At 42.1% G+C, this 21,486-nt stretch overlaps 2 protein-coding genes across 3 annotated transcripts in view; both read right to left on the bottom strand.

Annotated features, from left to right (window-relative positions):
- Positions 1–10,666, bottom strand: part of ATAD2B (ATPase family AAA domain containing 2B) — a 155,932-nt gene extending 145,266 nt beyond the window's left edge. For both annotated transcript variants that reach the window (XM_059893536.1, XM_059893537.1), the window contains exon 1: positions 10,110–10,666. In XM_059893536.1, coding sequence (XP_059749519.1) covers positions 10,110–10,325 — 216 coding nt within the window. In that variant the 5' untranslated portion in view covers positions 10,326–10,666. The remainder of the gene's footprint in view (positions 1–10,109) is intronic.
- A 4,760-nt stretch (positions 10,667–15,426) lies between these two features.
- LOC132377062 (phosphatidylinositol 5-phosphate 4-kinase type-2 gamma-like) lies at positions 15,427–17,134 on the bottom strand. Its single transcript, XM_059943031.1, has 2 exons — positions 15,827–17,134; positions 15,427–15,545 (listed from the first exon to the last, which is right to left on the bottom strand). Exon 1 carries the CDS (start codon positions 17,132–17,134, stop codon positions 16,160–16,162), a length of 975 nt encoding a protein of 324 aa, XP_059799014.1. The 3' UTR covers positions 15,427–15,545; positions 15,827–16,159.
- Positions 17,135–21,486: the final 4,352 nt, after the last annotated feature.

The raw sequence follows: 21,486 nt of genomic DNA, 5'->3' as shown, positions 1-21,486 counted from the left end.
GGAAATATAATTTTTTTAAGAAAAGAAAAGAGTTAATAAACAGACATTTAGGTCTTAAGAGCAATCACACACACACACAAAAAGGCAAATACTTAACTTTAAAACCAGAAGATGCACAAACATGGTCTAGTGGACATATCTATAACACTGTACCGCCGATGGCAGAATTCACATTCTTTTCAAGTGTATGTAGAACAATTACCAAAACTAACCATAAACAGGGTGACAAAAATAAGTCAGAACAATTTCAAAAGATCAAAATCATATGGAAAACACAACACTGTAAATTAATTATACTCCAATACAAATTTTTAAAAAATAAAATAAATCATATGGAATATGTTCTCTGAGCACAGGAGTATTAAACTGGAAGTAAATACCAAAAAGGTAATTAGAAAATAAACCCCCAACAATTTGGAAAAATAAACAATATACTTTTAGATAAACAATAGATCAAAAAATAAAGCAAGAAGAAAATTAGAGGGACTTCCCTGGTGGTCCAGTGGTAAAGAATCCACCTTGCAATGTAGAGGACACGGGTTCAATCCTTGGTCAGGGAACTAAGATCCCACATGCCATGGGGCAACTAAGCCTGCGCGCCACAACCACTGAGCTCGCGCGCCTCAACTACAGAGCCTGCGTGCCGCAAACTACAGAGCCCACCCGCCCAGTCTGCATGCCACGACTAGAGAAGAGAAAACCCGCAAGCCCCAACTAGAGAGAAGCCTGCGAGCCAAAACAAAAGATCCTGCATGCCTCAACGAAGATCCCACGTGCCACAACTAAGACCTGACACAGCCAAAAATAAATAAATAATAAATCTTTTTTAAAAAGGAAGAAAATTACAAACTATTCTAAAATTAAAAGTTTATGTAAAAAAAAATATATGTATATGTATACCAGAAGAATCTGAACAATAAAAAAAATTAGGTAGAATCTTTTTTTTTTTTTCCAGCCACACCCCACAGCTTGCAGGATTTCAGTTCCCCGACTAGGGAATGAACCCAGGCCATGGCAGTGAAAGCCCAGAGTCCTAACCACTAGGACACCAGGGGAACTCCCTAGATAGAATCTTAATAAGGGACAAAATTGGATATTTGAGTATCTGAACAATCAATAAATTCACACTGTAATATTTTTCCATCTCAATGTTTTCCATCATATATGTATACTTATATATACATATTTACATTTTTCTACATCTAATAGAATATATACATTTTTGCCAAGCACACAAAGAATGTTTACTGAAACTGACAATATATTAGGTCACCAAAAAAAGCATCAAATTCCACAAGAAAAATATGCAAACTATGCTATGTGAGAGCTGTTCCTTGCTCATGGACAACTTAATATGAAAGTGTCGATTCTCTGTAAATTAATCTAGGAATTCAAAAACATTCCCAATCAAAATTCTAGTTGGGGGAATTCCCTGGTGCTTCAGGGGTTAGGACTCCATATTTTCACTGCCGAGGGCCCGGGTTCAATCCCTAGTGGGAGAACAAAGATCCCACAAGCCACACAGAGCGGCCAAAATAAATAAACAAAATAAAAAATTAAATTAAATTTTTAAAATTTCTAAATCAAAATTCTATGGGACTTCCCCAATGGTCCAGTGGTAAAGAATCCGCCTTCCAATGCAGGGGACGCAGGTTCGATCCCTGGTCAGGGAACTAAGATCCCACATGCTGCAGGGCAGCTAAGCCCACGCACCACAACTACTGAGCTCCCGCGCCTCACTGAGAGAGCCTGCGTGCCGCAAACTACAGAGCCCATGCACCCTGGAGCCCACGCACCACAACTAGAGGGAAGCTCACACACAACAACTAGGGAGAAGCCCGCACGCTATAACAAAGAGCCCGCGTGCCGCGACTAAGACCGGAGGAAGGAAGGAAGGAAGGAAGGAAGGAAGGAGGGAGGGAGTGAGCGAGAGAAGAAACAAAGAAAGAAAGAAAGGAAGGACGAAGGAAGGGAGGGAGGGAGGGAGGAAAATAAATAAAATAAGTAAATATTTTTTTTAAAAAGTCAAAATTCTAGTTGGATCTTTAAAGGAAGTCCATAATCTTAACTGGAAATATATACCAAAATCTTTGACTATCTAAGTCAACTTTGAAAAATAACAAAGAGGAAGAACTTGCCTTTTAGGATATTAAGACATACCTCAAAACCACAGTCACAGAAACAGTATGATACTGCCGTAAGAATAAATAAACCAACAAAAAAGAATAGAGAGATCAAAGCAGAATATATATGGGAACTAGGTACATTATAAAGTGGCGCTACAAAGGATAGGTTGTCTAGTAGAATGAATAAAATAAATCAAAGACCTAAACAGGAAAAGTAAAACTGCATGTGTGTACAGCATCACAACGTAAAAAGTATCCCTTACTATGGGACAAAAAAGGTTAAAAGCCACTGATCTATAATACTCTTGGAAAACATGACAAAGATAGCAACTCCAGCAGAAAACAAAAATATTAACAAGCATTTTAAAGATGAAGAAGTTTTTTTAAAAATTACTATAGACAGGGATTTCCCTGGTGGCACAATGGTTAAGAATCCGCCTTCCAATGCATGGGACTCGGGTTCGATCCCTGGTCAGGGAACTAGATCCCACATGCATGCTGCAACTAAGAGTTCGCATGCCACAACTAAGGAGCCCGCCGGCCGCAACTAAGGAGCCCACATGCTGCAACTAAGGAGCCTGCCGGCCGCAACTAAGACCCAACACAGCCAAAATAAAATAAATTAAAAAAAAAAACTACTAGGACATAAAGAGTTGCCCATTCTCATTGATAATCAAAGAAAAGCAATTAAAAAGCTAGATATTGACAAATACTGGCAGGGGTGTAGGGATATAGGAACTCCTATGCACTACTCCAAAAATGGAGACCAGAACAACAAATCTAGAGATAATATTTAAGTACACGTATACTCTATTCCACTTCTGGGTACTGAATTGCAGTATGTAACATACAAGGAGTGCACTGCACAATTCCAGGGGGAGCCAGTAACACAGACTATAGTGTGAATGGTGCCTCCTTGACTTTTGCAACATGGCAGCTCTATAACAATGAACCAAAGAGACAAAATGTTTGTCCACATGGCACTTAACACTTTAACGTAGTAGCTGGTTGATAAATATTTATTGATTGAATGAAAGAACAAAGGAATAAGCAAGTCTCACTACCAAAAGTTAAACTTAACGACTTCCAAGTTCCTACCTGGCAAGATTAGAGAACATTTCATTCTAAGGGTATCTGAAGCACCACTGTTTCAGAGATCCCAATTTGGGTCCTAGAATACAGATAGAAACTAATAACGCTAAACATGTTTAATCAATAGTATGTATCATCATATATAAATATACCGTATAATGTCTTTTCAACAGGTTTAAAGTATGAAACATTTTTTACAAATGGAAAACACTTATCTACCCCAGAGATAAACAGATTCCTAGACCATAAAATAAATGTACACACTGATAAATCAGTATCACCAAGTAGAGGGAAAGATGGCAGCACAAGTACACTGGAGATCACAAGGCCTCAGACTTAGTTTTTTTATAGGGATTTTTTTCCCAAGCCATCTTTAAAATACTGGGAAGCAAAAATATTGCCAAAGAGTGGTCTCTACGTGATATGCCTGCTCCTCTCCCTACACGCACCCCCTGAAATCAGGCAGCAAGCAATTACTGAAAAATCACTGTCCTATATTTCATATCCCTATAGGCTACTACTGTTCATACTTCCAGTCTCAAGACTAGACACCACAACTCCAGATATTCTAGTAAAAATCTGTCTATACACAGTGCGTACAGTATTTTCTGACTGTACAATGGCATCCTTCTTCACTTTTTCAGATATTTTTGAAAAACTGAATGAACAGTGTCAAAGAGTAGTGATAAATACAGATGAGACAATAAGATAAACACATGGAAAAGACAGAACTAGATTTAAATATTACCCTACTACTTATGCCTATTTGGCCTTCTACAGGCCACTTAACCTCTTCAGCAATTCAATTTCCTCAGCTGTAAAATGGGGATACCATCACCTGCCTCATGGGGTTGTTGCAGGGATTAAATGAGACAGCATTAAACACCTGGTACGAGATGCTAAATAAACCTTAGTTTACGCCTCTCCTCCTTATTAGGCTACCACCAAATGGGCCAAATTGTTGGGCAAGTTGCAACATGTAAATATAGCAAAAGTGAAGACTGCCAATATGAAAATAATTTCAAATGAGGCTACTTTCCATTCATTCACTCAAAAACTATTTATTGGGAATCCCTGGTGGTCCAGTGGTTAGGACTTGGCGCTTTCACTACAGTGGGCCAGCTTCAATCCCTGGTCGGGCAACTAAGATCCCACAAGCCGAGTGGCACAGGCGTTGGGGGGGACTATTTATTGGGCACTATGTCTGGAAGGCACTGTTGCAGAAACTTAGGATATAGCTGTAAACATGACAATCCCTATCCTTAAAGTACATCAAAGAATTCCACTCAAAACAGTGAGTAGGGCTTCCCTGGTGGTGCAGTGGTTGAGAATCTGCCTGCCAATGCAGGGGACATGGGTTCGAGCCCTGGTCTGGGAAGATCCCACGTGCCGCGGAGCAACTAGGCCCGTGAGCCACAACTACTGAGCCTGCGCGTCTGGAGCTTGTGCTCCGCAACAAGAGAGGCCACGATAGTGAGAGGCCCGCGCACCGCAATGAAGAGTGGCCCCCACTCGCCGCAACTAGAGAAAGCCCTCACACAGAAACGAAGACCCAACACAGCCAAAAATAAATTAATTAGTTAATTAATTTAAAAAAAAAAAAAGTGAGTAAAGGATTAGAACTCTTATCGCACTGAGTATCCATGTCATCTGGCCCCTATCTTGAACTGATTTATCCTGTTAATAATTTCTCATGTGTATAACGTGTGCATACTTAGAGCTCTGAAGGTAGGGGCTATGGTTTATTTACCCTCTATTCTCAGAGTCCAATCAACACAATTTTCACATACTACATCGGCTCCTTAATATGCTATTCATTCATTTAACAAGTATCAATATTTATTAAGCATCTTCTATATGCCAGATGATGCACTAGGCCCTGGGAATGCAGCAGTCGGGAAGAAAATAAGATATAGTGCCTCGTCCCAGGGAGCTTACAGCCTACTCTAATAGAAGAGTCTAGGAGAGAAAGACTTTAACCTAAGGTATATATTCTACCTCCAGATAAAACTACAGTAACAATCTAAAAATGAAAAAAAAAATCTTATACCAAAATACAGTTCAAAAGCATCTGAAGTTCAGAATCTTACAGCATATACTCAAAGTATCTAAAAGCTAATACAAATCACAGCGTATTAATTTTAACAGATAACTTTTCTATCGTTTGATATAAGCCACACACAATACTTACCTCTCTAAAAACTGTCTAGCTCATACTTAAATAAAGTTAACACATTTTACATATGGTTTTTTCCCCCTAACTCTGTACTTCCATAGAACTTTTTATCCAAAATTCCATCTGCTTTTTACTCATTTTTCACAAAATCCTCCCCCAGCACAGAGACATAACAGAAATATAAAATATTCCTAGTACAAGATCAAAAATCCAAATATCAAGAAATTAAACTTCATTATGTATGTCCAAGAAGAAATACCAAATACATAATTCAAAGTAATGCAGCACTTTTCTGAAGTGGAACCTTAAAGAGACAGGATCACTCCCCATTCAGGTGCAGACACTGGTTGGGCTCCTTAGTTCTCATACCAAGTGTTAATCCTACCACCTGTCCACCTAGCTTTCAGAGGTTACAGGTTTATCTATAATTAGGTAGTTAGAAGACATGCAATCAAGGATGTATCCAAGGAGGGTTAAAAAGATTATTTGCCAGGGAAAATGATTTAAGGAATTAATATGCATTCACTTCTACAAGTGTAAATTTCATCCTTGACCTAAAAAACTGCAAGTTTGTATATCTGGACTACAGAAATGGCCAAAAACTGAATTTTTTTTTTCACATTTCCTTTTTTTTTTTGACATTTTAATTTTTTTTTATTTTATCTTTTTTTAACATTTTTATTGGAGTATAATTACTTTACAGTGTTGTGTTAGTTTCTGCTGTATAACAAAGTGAATCAGCTATGAATTTTTTAAAGTTGCATTTTCAGTTGGATACCGGAGATAATCCTATGAACTCTATAGCTGCTTTGGTTCAAAATTGTGACAGGGAAATTGTTTTACCACATTACTCAATATCACCTATACGGTGCTCCATATGAATTTTTTTTTTTTGAAGGTAAGATTTTTTTTTTTTATAAATTTATTTTATTTTTGGCCGCGTTGGGTCTTCGTTGCTGCACGCAAGCTTTCTCTAGTGGGGCGAGCGGAGGCTACTCTTCGCTGCGGTGCGCGGGCTTCTCACTGCGATGGCTTGTCTTGTGGAGCACGGGCTCTAGGCGCGCGGGCTTCAGTTGTTGTGGCTCACGGGCTTAGATGCTTCGCGGCATGTGGGATCTTCCTGGACCAGGGCTCGAAACCGTGTCCCCTGCATTGGCAGGCAGATTCTTAACCACTGTGCCACCAGGGAAGCCCCATATATGAATTTGATATAAGGAAAAACTTGCTCTACTCTGAGGAACTTGTATTTTTCCCTACTCATCTGAGAGTTATATACATGGTTACATTTCCCTCTCAGACTTCTTTTCCATGTTTAACCCTCAATTTCCACCACTCTGCTTCTGTTACATTGGCAAACGAATGAATGCTGGAAAAGAATAAGTACAGAATGATAAAAGAGCATATTAAAGAAAGATTGAGAGGTTATTTTCTAAAAATAAAATCAAACAAATTGGGCTTCCCTGGTGGCGCAGTGGTTGAGAGTCTGCCTGCCGATGCAGGGGACACGGGTTCGAGCCCTGGTCTGGGAAGATCCCACATGCCGCAGAGCCACAAACTACTGAGCCTGCGCGTCTGGAGCCGTGCTTCGCAACGAGAGGCCGCGACAGTGAGAGGCCCGCGCACCGCGATGAAGAGTGGTCCCCGCTCGCCGCCACTAGAGAAAGCCCTCGCACAGAAACGAAGACCCAACACAGCCAAAAATAAATAAATAAATAAAATTAAAAAAAAAAAAATCCAACAAATTTACCTATAAAGTTACTTAAAATATGTATTTTGATTCTCTCAACTAAGATGTGGATTCAAAAATCTCAAAAAACACAAAAAGCTAGTGACAAGCCAAAAGTACCAACAAACAGGCCTAAAAGAGGTAGGAAAAGAGTTGAAATATTTTCAGACTGCTTTCCAATTCTGTGGCTACAGTATTAGTTTGCTGAGAGTGACTCTTAGGTGTGGCAAATAAATGCTAATTACTGACGTTTAGATTAACCTAAAAGAGGTTAAGTTTTATACATGTTAAACAAAAACGCCAAGTATCAATATATAGCAGTAATTATTATACAACTAACTACAGAGCACAAGTCAACTTGACATTAAAGAAGTACAGGCGCAAAAAAATCATTCCAATAACCTACAGAATGTATCATGTGTGTATTTCCCCACCCTATTTTCCCTTTTGGGGGAAAAGCAAAGCTATGACAGATCGTGCTCCTAAGGCTTTTTAGAGCAAATAAAATGTCTCTAGACACAGTGGGTGAAATAGCCTAAAAAGAGTCAGGGCCGAGGGGGGCTGTGGAAATCAGCATCAACTGTAAAGTGAAGAATATCACACAAAAATTGAAAAAGGGGAACCTCTTCAATTTATATCGTATCAAGAGGAATACATTTCTTCCTACAAAAATAAGTCTCCTAAAGCAACGGCATGAGCAACCCCATTTTCCACCAAGTAAGTCTTTGCAGATGACAGCAAATTTCTAAGACACCACAGACCCAGAGGGTGCCTTTAAGTACACCAGAAAGGGTGAACCAGGAGGGCTAAATTCTTGTAACATAAAACAAACTTGAAAGGAAGAGCTTACCAAACTCAAATCAACCCATTTCAGAAATATACAACAAGGAAATACACAGCCGGCTTCATAAATATACATCAACTTAAATTCAGAATTGTAACTTATCTTCTTCTAAAGGACCAATCACAACATAGGGATTAGTAAATTTCTCGGAGAAAGCAATTAGATCATTCCATCATCTACTAGGGTCAGAACACAAACCTTCTTAAAACTGAAAAACACATGTTTCAAAGTAAATTTCCACTGGCCTGTTGTTCATGGTCTTTCAATACATTTTAAAAAGATCTTTGAAACAAAGTTTCATTAGTATCCTTCCAGAAAGAGCTCTAATATCTTTCATTCTTCTAGCAATTGAAAAGCTACCGCATGTTCATTTCTACATTAGATTATTGATTCCTTGCCTTTTAACATCTCCATAACAGCTGCTTGACAAATTACCTCACCTTATTCCTCAGGGGGTAAGGACAGCATAATATCCATGAATTCAAAAATGGGACCACAAAATGATCAGTGACGGATGAGCTAATTGATTCACATAAACGAGACACTGCTGTAAGCCTGCTACGCATTCATAGCATTATACAACTAAATGCTTACACTCTAAATATTTTATTTGTCCTTAAGGATACAGGACAAACCTTTCTTAAATTACTTTTATTTTAAAATATATGTTAGCTTCAGGAAGTCAGTAAGCTTGTACATGTTTGCAATAATTTCTACAGAAAGTCTAGTTTTCAGAATAATTATTCTGAATAGTTTGCACAACTTTCAGATTTAGCTTTCTTATTTCAACCTAAGAGAGCTATAAGCTCCAAGGTAAGTCTACTCATAAAGCAATTTTTAAAATATTTTCCAGATTTTTAGCAAAATAAAGGCCAATTATATTTTCAAAGATACAACATATTTCAGAGAAGTACAGTAAAATGTCTCTTGTATTTGCCTTGGTTCATTCTGATTAGTGTCAGAACAGTATGAGATACAGAGAAAAAAATACACGCAAACATAATCTTGTAGACCCCTACAGAAAATGAAATATTGCTTTCCTCCCCTAAGAATAACAAAATGGTGTGGATTTAAAGGAGTATGTTAAATGAAAAATTTCCAGTCAAATTATTCTTAGAAAATTAGCCTCTCTCTAGACAGAAGCAACACTCTCTTTTCTGAATTCATAACCAATCTCGTAACACAACCTTATCAATTCCTTTAAAGTGATAAAACATACGTGCTAGCTTAGAGCCTTACCCTGTAATAAATTTCAAGATCTACCACTTTAAAAAAAAAAAATACTAAATCATCACCGGTCTTCTTCAAATGTCACTTTCGCAGTAGTGGGACGATGGTGTTAAGTCACCTTTTATAAACTATTCCCAAAGCAAAAATGGAGACATCCAAGACACCAAACAATTTGGAGATGATAGTGCCTACTATCAATAATATTCGACACGTTTCTTTCGACGTGCCGCTTTTGTGACCTGAAAGCTCTACTAGAAAGCTCTACCGAGTCCCTACTAGAATCCTGGTTATCTGACTGGCTGATTCTCCAGCTAAACATCACTTTTGATCGCTCCTGCCTGGAGAGGCGATAGTGTTGATTTTGTTTTTAAAGTTGGTGTCAGAGCAGCTCCAAACTTTTTTCACCATCCCTGCCTGGCTGCCAACTGGAGCTCTCCGTTCACTTCCTCACAAACTTGAACCACCCCCAAACAGTTTGAGAGTAAGCTGGAGTTAGACACCGGCAGGAGCTCACACACTTACAGGAAGGGTTTGACACCGCATAAAACTTTCACTTCTCCTCTCCAACCCTTCCACCCGGGAACTCTGGCCCTTCGCTCTTGCTCCCCTAGAATTCCCCTCTCAGGCACGACAAGGACACGGAAAGCAGGCTGTTCTAATGTCCCCGAAAAGACACCCCCCCCCCCATAGCCCTCTCCCCTGGACTCAAGTCCTGTTCTTTACACAAAAGAGCGGGGCCAGCAAAGCTGTCGTGGCCCTACCTAGCCGGCTGCCATCCTCCAACGCACCCGCAGACCCGGTCTCCGGCCGCCCGAGCGGTCTCCACTGGAGGCTTGTTGCCCCAACCCGGCCAGACAAAGCCCCAGCGGCCGGGCCGACTCGCAAGCCTCCGGACTCGGGCTGCCGCGCTCTTACCCGGGCCTCATCCAGAGCGACGCCGGCGCCGCCGCTTCCCCCGGCCTTGGCGGCGGGGCAGCTGGCAGCGCGGGTCTTGGAGGAGCGGGTCCGAGAGGAGATGAAATGGCTGCTGCCTCCGGTCGCCCCAGGCTCTACTCCGGCCCCAGGCCCAGGCCCGGGCCCAGGCGACTTAGATCCGAGAAGGCGCAGAGAGCTCTTCCGGGTGTTCACCATGGTCCAGCCAGGAGGACGGGGTCCACGCCGCGCTCGCGGCGCCTGCCGCGCCGGGGAGAGCCGAGGAAGGCCGGCCCGCCGGCCGGGCAGTCAGGGCTAGTGGAGCCGGGCCGGGAAAGACAAGACGACCCGGACTCTGCGCAGCGCAGACGAGGACAGGCGAGGGTAGGGCAGAGGAAGGGAAGTCGGCGTGCGAAGGCAGGTAGCGGGAGACGGGAGCGATGCTCCAGGCCGAAAGCTCAGACCCTCCGCCGGCTTCAACCTACTCAGCGGGAGCCGAGCGGAGCCGCCATTTCTGCCCCTTTCTCTCCCGTTCTCGCTCTCGAGCTCCGTGCGTCAGGGCTCCAGCGCCGCAGGGCCGACGAGACCTCTTCCGACTTGGCCGCTGCGGGGCGCTGCAAGGCCGGCCAGCCCTTCCCTTGCCGGCTCTCCCTCCTCTTCCCCCGCCCCTCAGTAGGCCCCGCCCAACGGCGCGCCGTCAGCGCTCGGCGGCCACGGAAGGGACGCTCTGGGCTGTTTCAGCTCTATGGTTTCCAGGTCTGGTGCCTCCTAGAAGTGGGGGGACGGGAAAAAGCAGAATGCGCGCGGTACTAGCTAGCGAGCTGGAGTCGGTGGTGGAGTATTCGTAGCCTGCCAGGCCTGACTACCCCCGCACCCCCAGCATCATCCCAGGTGGCCTCGATGGAGCGAGGAACGACCCGAAAAGGCAGGGGATGGAGGGGGACCGGTGAAGACGAGGGCGCGGTGACCTGAGTTGGAATCCCAGGGATACCCAAGGCAAAACACTGAACTTGAGTTGTACTTTTAACGGCTGTAAAAATGTGAATAACTGAGATAAAATATATCTGTGCCGTATCTGGCACACGATAAGCTTAAGAAAGAGCAAACGCTAGAACCCTGCCTCTTTAAACAAAGCAAGGCACTGCCGATTTCTATAACCTTAGCCAGACCTAAGGCGTAGTCACGAAGAGTGAATTCTTCGTACTAAAGCCTCCTTTTAGTACTGCTGCCCCGCCCGCGCAAGCATTAAGAATACAAAAAGCTGAATACAAAGATATAAAATGTGTGATTTAACTTTCAAAGAAAAAGATTAAGGGACGCAATTAATATGAAAAGCTATGATGTAAGTAGAATTATGTTCATTTCCAAAAATTGCCTAAGAACAGTTGAAGACTCAAGAAAAGTCCTGTAAAAATAAACAAGCTGCATCAAAATTAGAAATTCCAGCCATCCAAGCTCCCAGTTGGTCAACAAAACTGCATAATGCAATGGGAATGGAAATAGTTTTTCTCTTGGGGAATCAGAATAGATTCCAGGAAAGCGGACAAGTCCCTCTTACACTAATTTGCATACCACACCCTCCCCAGAACACTTCACCCACAATTTAAAACCGGCCTCTTTGGGTGTGGAGAACTCATAATGGAAGACCTGAGTTTTCCTGTGTCAATTACCTATGAGATCATTGAACAGGATAAACAATTTCATTTCCTGCAGAAAGAGGCTGGCTTTAAGTAATATTTGAAGTGTCCTGAAGAGGTGTATGCTATGCAAATTAGCACACAAAGGACTTGTGTGCTTTCTTCCTTTGTTTCTGTGTTTGTATTTGTAGTCCTAAATTGAGAAAGCCAGATTGTTATTCAGGTTATGATAACCTATACCATTTACTAACACCAAATGTTTATTCTAACCCCAATTGCTGTTAGATACTCTGTCAGGCCAGGAAATGGAGATTTTTTGAAAACAACATAGTTCTGGCCCTCAAAGAGGTCACAGACAAGGAGGGAATGGAGACAGGCAAAGAACCAGTAAGCTGCAGAACAATGTGATTAGAAAGAATAAGCCAGAGGGACTTCCCTGGCCGTCCAGTGGCTAAGACTCCCAGCCCCCAATGCAGGGGGCACAGGTTCAATCCCTGGTTGGGGAACTAATATTCCCACATGCTGTGCCAGCCAAACAAAAGAAAGAAAGAGAGGGAAGGAGGAAGGAAGGAAGGAAAGAAAGAATGAGGCAGAGACCTCTAATTCAAGCAGGGAGCTTCTGAGAGGTGATGACTCCTGAGATGCATCTTGAACCACGAAATGGAGAAAGGAAACATGGACAAAAGAAAGGAAAGCTTGAAAAAGATACAAAAGAGTTGCTTGTTTTACACAGTATGACCTGAAGAAAATAACTGAAAAAATCAATTAAAATCGTTTTTAAACTTTACTTAAACTATATGAGGGGGCTTCCCTGGTGGCGCAGTGGTTGAGAGTCTGCCTGCCGGTGCAGTGGACGCGGGTTCGAGCCCTGGTCTGGGAGGATCCCACATGCCGCGGAGCAACTGGGCCCGTGAGCCACAACTACTGAGCCTGCGCGTCTGGAGCCTGTGCTCCGCAACAAAGAGAGGCCTCGATAGTGAGAGGCCCGCGCACCGCGATGAAGAGTGGCCCCCGCTCGCCAGAACTAGAGAAAGTCCTCGCACAGAAACGAAGACCCAACACAGCTAAAAATAAATAAATAAATAAATAAATAAATAAAAAGTTTAAAAAAAAAAAAAAAACACTATATGAGAGCTTCCCTGGTGGCGCAGTGGTTAAGAATCCGCCTACAATGCAGGGGACATGGGTTCGAACCCTGGTCCGAGAAGAACCCACATGCCGCAGAGCAGCTAAGCCCATGAGCCACAGCTACTGAGTCCGTGTGCCACAACTACTGAAGCCCGTGCACCTAGAGCTCTTGCTCCACAACAAGAGAAGCAACCCCAGTGAGAAGCCCGCGCACTGCAACGAAGAGTAGCCCCTGCTCACCGCGACTAGAGAAAGCCCACGCACAGCCACGAAGGCCCAACGCAGCCAAAAGTAAATAAAATAAATAAATTTTTTTTAAAAACTGTATGAGCTGGCAAGATACTAAGAAATACTTAGACCAAAAACTAAGTCACGGCAGGAACCCAGAAAAGCAAGCAAAGCTCTAAAGACAGCTTTCACTTTCAGTACATTTGCTCAACTCCAGTGAATTTGATCTTCTATTTCCTCTGCCTACAGGAGATAGGAAAGACAGAAGACAAAGTCCAGAACCTGCTCAAGTTACAGAGTCTAATGTAATAACCCTGCAAAATCCTGGTACAAAAAGGATACACCTAAATATAAGGGTGAATTAGAAATCAACCAACTGGGACTTCCCTGGTGGCACAGTGGTAAAGAATCCGCCTGCCATTGCAGGGGACATGGGTTCGAGCCCTAGTCCGGGAAGACCCCACGTGCCGCAGAGCAACTAAGCCCATGCACCACAACTACTAAGCCTGAGCTCTAGAGCCCATGCACCACAACTATTGAGCCCACGTGCCACAACTACTGAAGCCCATGCGCCTAGAGCCCGTGCTCCGTGACAAGAGAAGCCACCACAGTAAGAAGCCCGCGCACTGCAACAAAGAGTAGCCCCTGCTCGCTGCAACTAGAGAAAGTCCACGTGCAGCAACAAAGACCCAATGCAGCCAAAAATAAATATAAAGTTATAAAAAAAAAAAAAAAAAAGAAATCAACCAACCAACCTTCCCATCACTAATCTCCAGGAAGCTGCAAGGAGAACTGCCTTTCCCAACATTTACACTAAGAATGAGAGGAGAAAAAACATATCCCATAAGAATTCAAAACAACAAACGGATCCTCAGATTTACAGCCTAAAGTCACCAAATCTGATATGTATGAAAAACCTCAGGACGATAATTTATTTATTTATTTATTTATTTATTTATTTATTTATTTTTGATTCAATAATTTATTTTCTATACAGTGACAGCAATGGGAGTAAATACACAAGATCTTTTTTATTAATTAATAAAACAAAAAAGATGAAAAAAAACAGAAGCAACAAATGAAGAAGACCATAATGCTTATGATACATCAGCCACATGGTCAGAAAACCCATTTCTAAAGAACAACAGTTGCTGGTGTCATGGAGTTTTATTGCGTTCAACAGGGGAAAGGTAGATGGTTGGAGTGAAAAAGATCCATCAGCCTCCTGACAGGAACATATTATAAGGACTCTAATCCCTAACTAGGGACTCCTCTTGTCACTTCCTTTGGAGCAGAAGATGCAGGGGCAGGAGGAATTCTCCTTTATGACCTCATGACTTCTTGTGAGACAGATCAGTCCAGGCAGATACAGAGCAAGAGTCTTTGTACCCCACAGGCCACTTGCTGGTGCCCATCTTTATGTTTTAGAGAAGTGCAGAAGCCTCAGGGGGGATGTAGGATCACAAGAAGAACGGCTGCCTGAGCCCCAAGGGCCTTGCGGGGAAGGGAGTACACTATCTCAGCTCATCAGGGTCTGCTACATTCTGAGAATATCACATATTAACTCACCTATCTTTGGAGGGGGCCGGGTTATGGCTCTGACTCCTCTCTGGGGGTGGAGAGTGAAGATGACAAAGGCAGCCATCTGTCCCCTGAGAGACACAGTAGCAGTATAAGACGAACAGAATAACAAATCCAACTGGAAAAAGGGTTTGAGAAGGACAGGGGAAGGAAGTATGCTAGGGGCACACTTCCAGGAAGCAGAGGAGGTTCCCACACGTGAGACTTCCATTCTCTTGAAATAACCAGGGTTAACCCAGGTAGAGATATTCCCTTCTGCTGGGTCTAAAACCTTAGGGGTGGCTAGACATGAAGAAAGGAAATTTAACATGGGGAGTGAACCTTATACCCCTGGCTCATCCTCCCAGCCTCCAGAACTGGCCATACCCCCACTGAAGGGTTCCAGCTCCAGGAGGGATGTGAGGTCCTGGTGAAGAACAGCAACAGTGAAACACCTTCACCCAGGATTCAACACTGTGGCCATCTCTGGTGGGGGTGAACGTGGAGCGAGGGAAGAGACTGGAGAGTAGTCAACCCTCACCAGAGACCTCCAATTCCCTGCATAATCACAAGAGTCCTCATAGGTCCCACCTCCATGAGCTGCCAGCCGGCCCACCATTCTCCACCCCACCCGCATAAGATTGGCCATATCCCATCGTATGTGTGCATGCCTGCACCCACATCTGTAGTATTTTGAAAATCTTCCATCCCAGGGCCTACCGGGAAGGAAGTGTGCCACAGTGAGCTCTATAAAGTTATCAGCAAAATTCAGACACTCTTGGTTCATCCCACACAGCAAGGTGCATCCAGAGCAGCAGCTTGAGCCAGGTCCATCTGTCCAGTCAGGTCCTGAAGATGGCAAACAACACCCTTCCCCCAGCTCCTCCTATGTTATGGGAACAACAGGACATTTTACAAAGATCAAGGCACTTGGGAGAGAGTCAACAGTAACACTCTAATGAAGCAAGCAGACTTGTTGGAGGGGAAGGGAGAAGGAAAGGAAGAGGAGAGAGGACAATGTATTTCTGAGGGCCAGGAAGAGCCTACTCAACAAGACTGACTTATTTGGATGGAAGGAGCCTGCAGCCTGAAGTTAGCAAAAGAGAAAGAGCAGAAGTAGTGGCCAGAATATCCACAATTCCCCCAAGCCTCTCAGAACCCCACCACCTGCAACACAGAGCAGCAGTCACCATGGAGTCGGGCAGTCTCTCAGGCAAAGACGTTGGTAATAAAATCCAGGAATCGCTTAGCACACTGCTCAGGATGGACAGTAGAAATCTCTGCCCCCGCCCCATGCTTGACAGTTTTGGCTGCGTGAGCTGCTTTCTTCTTGGCATCATACTGTGTCAGGATGTCAATGAGGCCCATGAAATACACCTCCTTCTGAGGGGCCCCCTCAGCACTCCGGATGGCATAGACATCAATGAAGGATTCAAACTCTCCAGGGCCCAGGGGCCGGGGGGAATGGATGTAGCTGCCGATACCCTCAGGGGAAGTGCCCTAGGAGCCCACCAGAGCAGGAGGTCCGGTCAGGGCACAGTCCCCACCCCCCTCTGACTCCTCCTCCCGCACAGGCCCCTCCTCCTCCGGTTCAGAGCCGCGAATGACGTCGTGGATGGCCAGCAGAAGGCTGTAGTCCATGATCTTCAGCTGCACTAGGAACTCCACATCTCTCTTTAGCTTCTCTAGAAAGACTTTCTTCTCCTCTGCAGCAATATAAACTTTCTGGTTCTGGTGGAGAAAGTCCATATCCTTAAGGGTGGGCAATTCTTTAACCTTCTCCTTATCGCTGGCTTCCCTGGACACCAGGGAGCCCTTGAGGTCATACTTCCTGTGCACAGGGAGACGGTGGCTAAACATGTTGCGCATCACAAGCATGTAGCTGTCTTCGTTGTCCACGCTAACCCGGTACATCCCCAGGAACTGGGGCAGCAGTGTGTTGCCATGGCACTTCGCAATGTACTGATGGTAGTTGGAGAGGTTGCTATGCATGTCAGCAGTGTCCTCACTGGATACTTCTTTGATGACCAGAGTCCGATCATAGGAGATAAGGAAGCGACCATCACTGCCTTCACTTTCACTCGGGGGACTTCGGGTAAGGGACACCAAGTAATCCTGGTCATCAATACCAAATCGATCACGCAGGTTCCTGAAGACCTGGGGACAATACTCCTTGAACTTGAAATGACTGGGCAGATTTTCCCTGCGGAAAAGGTGATTGTTGACCTTGATCTTGGAGCTGGCCTTAAAGTCATCTGGCAGCAGCATCACCGGGGGAGGCACCTGGCTGAGCTCATTGATCGAGTGGGCTACGCCCCACAGGAAAACGCTCCTCAGCGGGTCGGCCGCCCGGAACACCTTCACCTTCTGCTGCACGAAATGCTCCTTCTTGGTTTTGGAAGCGAAGCCGAAACCTGTGCCTGAAGCCGCTGTCGGCGCCGGTACAGTGGCCGGCAGGACCGAGGAGGACGCCATAGTCTCCCGCGCACCCAACCGAGTGCAGGACGATAATTTAAAGGCTTAAGTCAAAAGTGATCCTAAGCACAAAGCAAAGGCAAATGTAAATTATCTCCAAAAGAATGCAGCTTCAACAAGGTATGCAAAAACTCATGAATATGACTCAGTTAAAAAAAAATCATCAAAAATAGCCAACACATACACACACAAAAAGCCAGCCAGCACAAAAGAATAGACAACAGAATGAGACCCACAATTTTATATTCAGATATGTAATATACGTCAAAGATTAGAAAATATTAATAATAAGCAAAAAATGACAGTAAATTTTAAAGGAATGAGATAGAACTTATAAAAATTAAAAGATTAGAGTTAGAGGTGAAGCATGACCTAAACAAGAAAAAAACCAATAACTTGGACCTCATCAAATTTAAGACTTTTGCTCTGTGAATGACCCTGTAAAGATTATAAAAACCACACAACAGACAGGAAGAAAATGTTTACAAACCACATATCTCACAAAGGACTCATTTAAATATAAAAAGAACTCTCAAAATTCAGCATTAAAAAAAAATCCATTAGAAAATGAGGAAAAGATCAGAAGTTATTTCACGTAAGAGGATATATAGATGGAAAATAAGCATATTGAAAGTTTTCAGGGGACTTCACTGGTGGCACAGTGGTTAAGACCCCATGCTCCCAATGCAGGGGGCCTGGGTTCAACCCCTGGTCAGGGAACTAGATCCCACGTGCATGCCACAACTAAGAGTTCGCATGCCACAACTAAGGAGCCCGCGTGCCGCAACTAAGACCCAGCACAACCAACTTAAATAAATAAATAAATAAAATATTTGAAAAAAAGAAAGATTTCAACATCATTACCAATAGTGAAATGCAAATTGAGACCATGATGAGTTATTATTACACACCTGTTAGAAAAACTAAAAAAAATAGTAACAATACCAAATGCTGGTGAAGAGGCAAAGAAACTGGATCATTCATTCATTGCTGGTGAGAATGCAAAATGGTACAGCAAATCCCAATCTGAAAAGCAGTTTGATGGTTTCTTAAAAATCTAAATATACACTTAACAATACCATCCAGCTATTGCAACCCTGTGTATTTATTCCAAAGAAAGGAAAATTACATCCACATAAAAACCTGTAGACCATAGTTCATTGCAGCTTTATTTGTAATAGCCAAAAAAAAGCCACTCATAGGTCAAAGGTTAAACAAACTTTGGTACATCCAACACGGAATACTACTCAACAATAAAAAGGAATTAACTAGTGATATATACAAAAACGTATGAATCTCAAAGGCATTATGCTTAAGCAGAAGGAAGGAAATCATATATATGACAGCATAAAACAAAATAGAAAGCAAATAATAGAGAAATTAAAAATCAAAAGTTGATTCCTGGGAGTTCCCTGGTGGTCTATTGGTTCAGATTTGTCACTTTTACTGCGGAGGCCCGGGTTCAATCCCTGGTTGGGGGACTGAGATCCCGCAAGCTGCGTGCCATGCCCAAAATAAAATCAAAAATCAAAAAAGTTCATTCCTGTAAAAAGGAAAAAAAAGAGAGAGAAAGAGAGAAAGGAAAGATAATCCACTAGCCAGACCAGTCAAAGGGGGAAAAAAAGCAAGCAGACCCAAATTACAAATTTCAAGAATGAAGTATAAACATCACTCAAGATTTTAGACTTCAAGTAGCAAACTATTTTCTTGTTATAAATGGCCGGTTTGTAAATATCTCAGGCTTTGCAGGCCACCCATGGTGTATTTCACATACTCTTTGTTTTGATTTGGTTTTTGGTTTTTTGTTTGTTTTTTAACAATCCTTTAAAACTGTAAAAACCATTCTTAGTTCACAAATGTACATAAATAGGCCACAGACTAGATTTGGCCCACAAGCTGCTAATTGCCAACCTCTACTATAAATTTTAAAGGGACAACTAATAAATAATAAGGAACAACTTAACTTTATGCCAGTAAGTTCCAAAACATGGGTAAAGCAGACAAATTACCTGAAATAAAACTAATTACTAAAGTTCACTTATAAAGAAATAGATAACCTGAATACTCATATTATTAATTAAAGGAATTAAATATGTAATTAAATACTATCCCACAAATGTTACACCAGTCCCAGATGACTTCACTGGTGAATTCTATCCAATATGTAAGGAAAAACAATACCAGTTTTACCCTAACCCTAACCCTGATTCTTTTGGAATATACAAGAAGAAATATTTCTCAATTCACTTATAAAGTCAGCATAACCCTTATATTAAAACCAATAGCATAAAAAAAAACACAAACTAATTATTATACATATATAGAGAGAGACAAAAAAATTCCTTAACAAAATATTACCAAATCAAATCCATGAATATATAAAAAGAATGATAAATCATGGCCAAGTGGGATTTACCCCAGGAACACAAGATTGGTTAAACATTTGAAACTGAAATAATCAGTGTAATTCATCATATCAACATAATAAAGAAGAAAAATCATAAGGTCATCTGAGCAGATCTAAAAAAACATTTAACAAATTCAACATCCATTTGTGACTTTAGCAAACTCAATAAAGTAGGAATAGAAGGTAACTTCCTCAGCCTTATAAAGAGCACCACAGGGACTTCCCTGGTGGTCCAGTGGTAAAGAATCCTCCTTACAATGCAGGGGACGTGGGTTTGGTCCCTGGTCAGGGAACTAAGACCCCACATGCTGCAGGGCAATCAAGGCCGCGCGCCACAACTACTGAGCTCGCACACCTCAACTAGAGAGCCTGCGTGCCACAAACTACAGAGCCCACGCACCCTGGAGCCTGTGTGCCACAACTAGAGAAGGGAAAAAACCCACATGCCACAACTAGAGAGAAACCCGCATGCCGCAATGAAAAATCCCGCATGCCTCAACGAAGGTCCTGCGTGCTACAACTAAGACCCAACACGGCCAAAAATAAATAATAATTAAAAAAAAAATCCTATATCCAGCATCATAATAAATGGTGAAAAGTGATTTCTTTCCCCCTAATTTCAGGAACAAGGCAAGGATGTCTGCTCTAATCATTTCTATTCAACACTGGACTGAAAGTCCTAGGCAATGCAATGTAAAGAAAAGTAAATAAAAGGTATATAATTTGGAAATGAAGAAGGAACTATTATGTCCTATGATAATCTCATGAGAAATCTTAAAAACAATAATAATCATAAATAAATAAATAAACTAGTAGGTCTAATATGTGATAAAATTTAGCAAAGTCACAAGACAGATCAATTTATAAAAAATTTATTTCTGTACAGTTGTAATAAACAATATATAATCTATATATTGAAAACTAAAAAACACTGCTAAGGAAAAAAAGGAAGATCTAAATAAGTGGAGAGATTTACCAGATGACTTAATATTGTTAGGATGAAAATTATTATCCCCAAATTGATCAACAGATCCAAGCCAATCCCAGTCAAAATCCCAGCAGACATTTTGTAGAAATTGAGAAACTGAATCATCACCTAAACAATCAAGAAAAGACAAAAATAGAGAACTTAACACTACTTCATTTTAAGTCTTACTACAAAGGTATAATAATATAGTGTAGATATATAATCAAATAGCTCAATGGAAAAGAATAGAGTCCAGAAAGAAACTCACATATATGGTTAACTGATTTTTGCAACGAGGACAAGGTAATTAATAGAGAAAAGATAGCCTTTTCAATTAATGATTCTACAACAGAACAACTGTATATCCCTGTGGCAGGGGAAGGGGGGAAGCCTTGACCATTACCTCATTCTATGTAGAAAGAATAACTTCAAATTGATCACATACTTAAACACAAGGCCAAAACTATAAATTTTTTACAATAAAACCTACCGTGGGGTAGGCAAAGTCTTATTACAAAGGACACAAAAATGGGACTTCCCTGGCGGTCCAGTGGTTAAGACTCCATGCTTCCGTTGCAGGGGGCACTTGTTTGATACCTGGTCAGGGAACTGAAATCCTGCATGCCACAGGGCGTGGCCAAAAAAGAAAAAAAAGGACACCAAAACATAAACTATTAAGGAAAAAGTTGATAGATTGGGACTTCACTTTGAAAAACACTTTTAAGAAAATTAAAAGGCAAGCCATGGGGAATTCCCTGGCAGTCCAGTGGTTAAAACTTGGCACTTTCACTGCTGTGGTAAGCCACAGACTGGGAGAAAGTATTGATAAAAATAAGAACAGAAAATAATGATAATAGAATATAAAGACTTAACTGAAAGGATAAGCAAGGACAAAATTAGTTGGTTTTTTTGTTTTTTTGCTTTACTTCTGATGATGTTAAGGTAGACACTGTAACTCTATAAGGAGGTCCTTAGAGA

This window comes from Balaenoptera ricei, chromosome 13 (genome assembly GCF_028023285.1).
Source record: "Balaenoptera ricei isolate mBalRic1 chromosome 13, mBalRic1.hap2, whole genome shotgun sequence".
Taxonomy (NCBI): domain Eukaryota; kingdom Metazoa; phylum Chordata; class Mammalia; order Artiodactyla; family Balaenopteridae; genus Balaenoptera; species Balaenoptera ricei.
The sequence above is the reverse complement of the archived record's forward strand: the minus strand, read 5'-3'. Positions and strand labels throughout refer to the sequence as shown.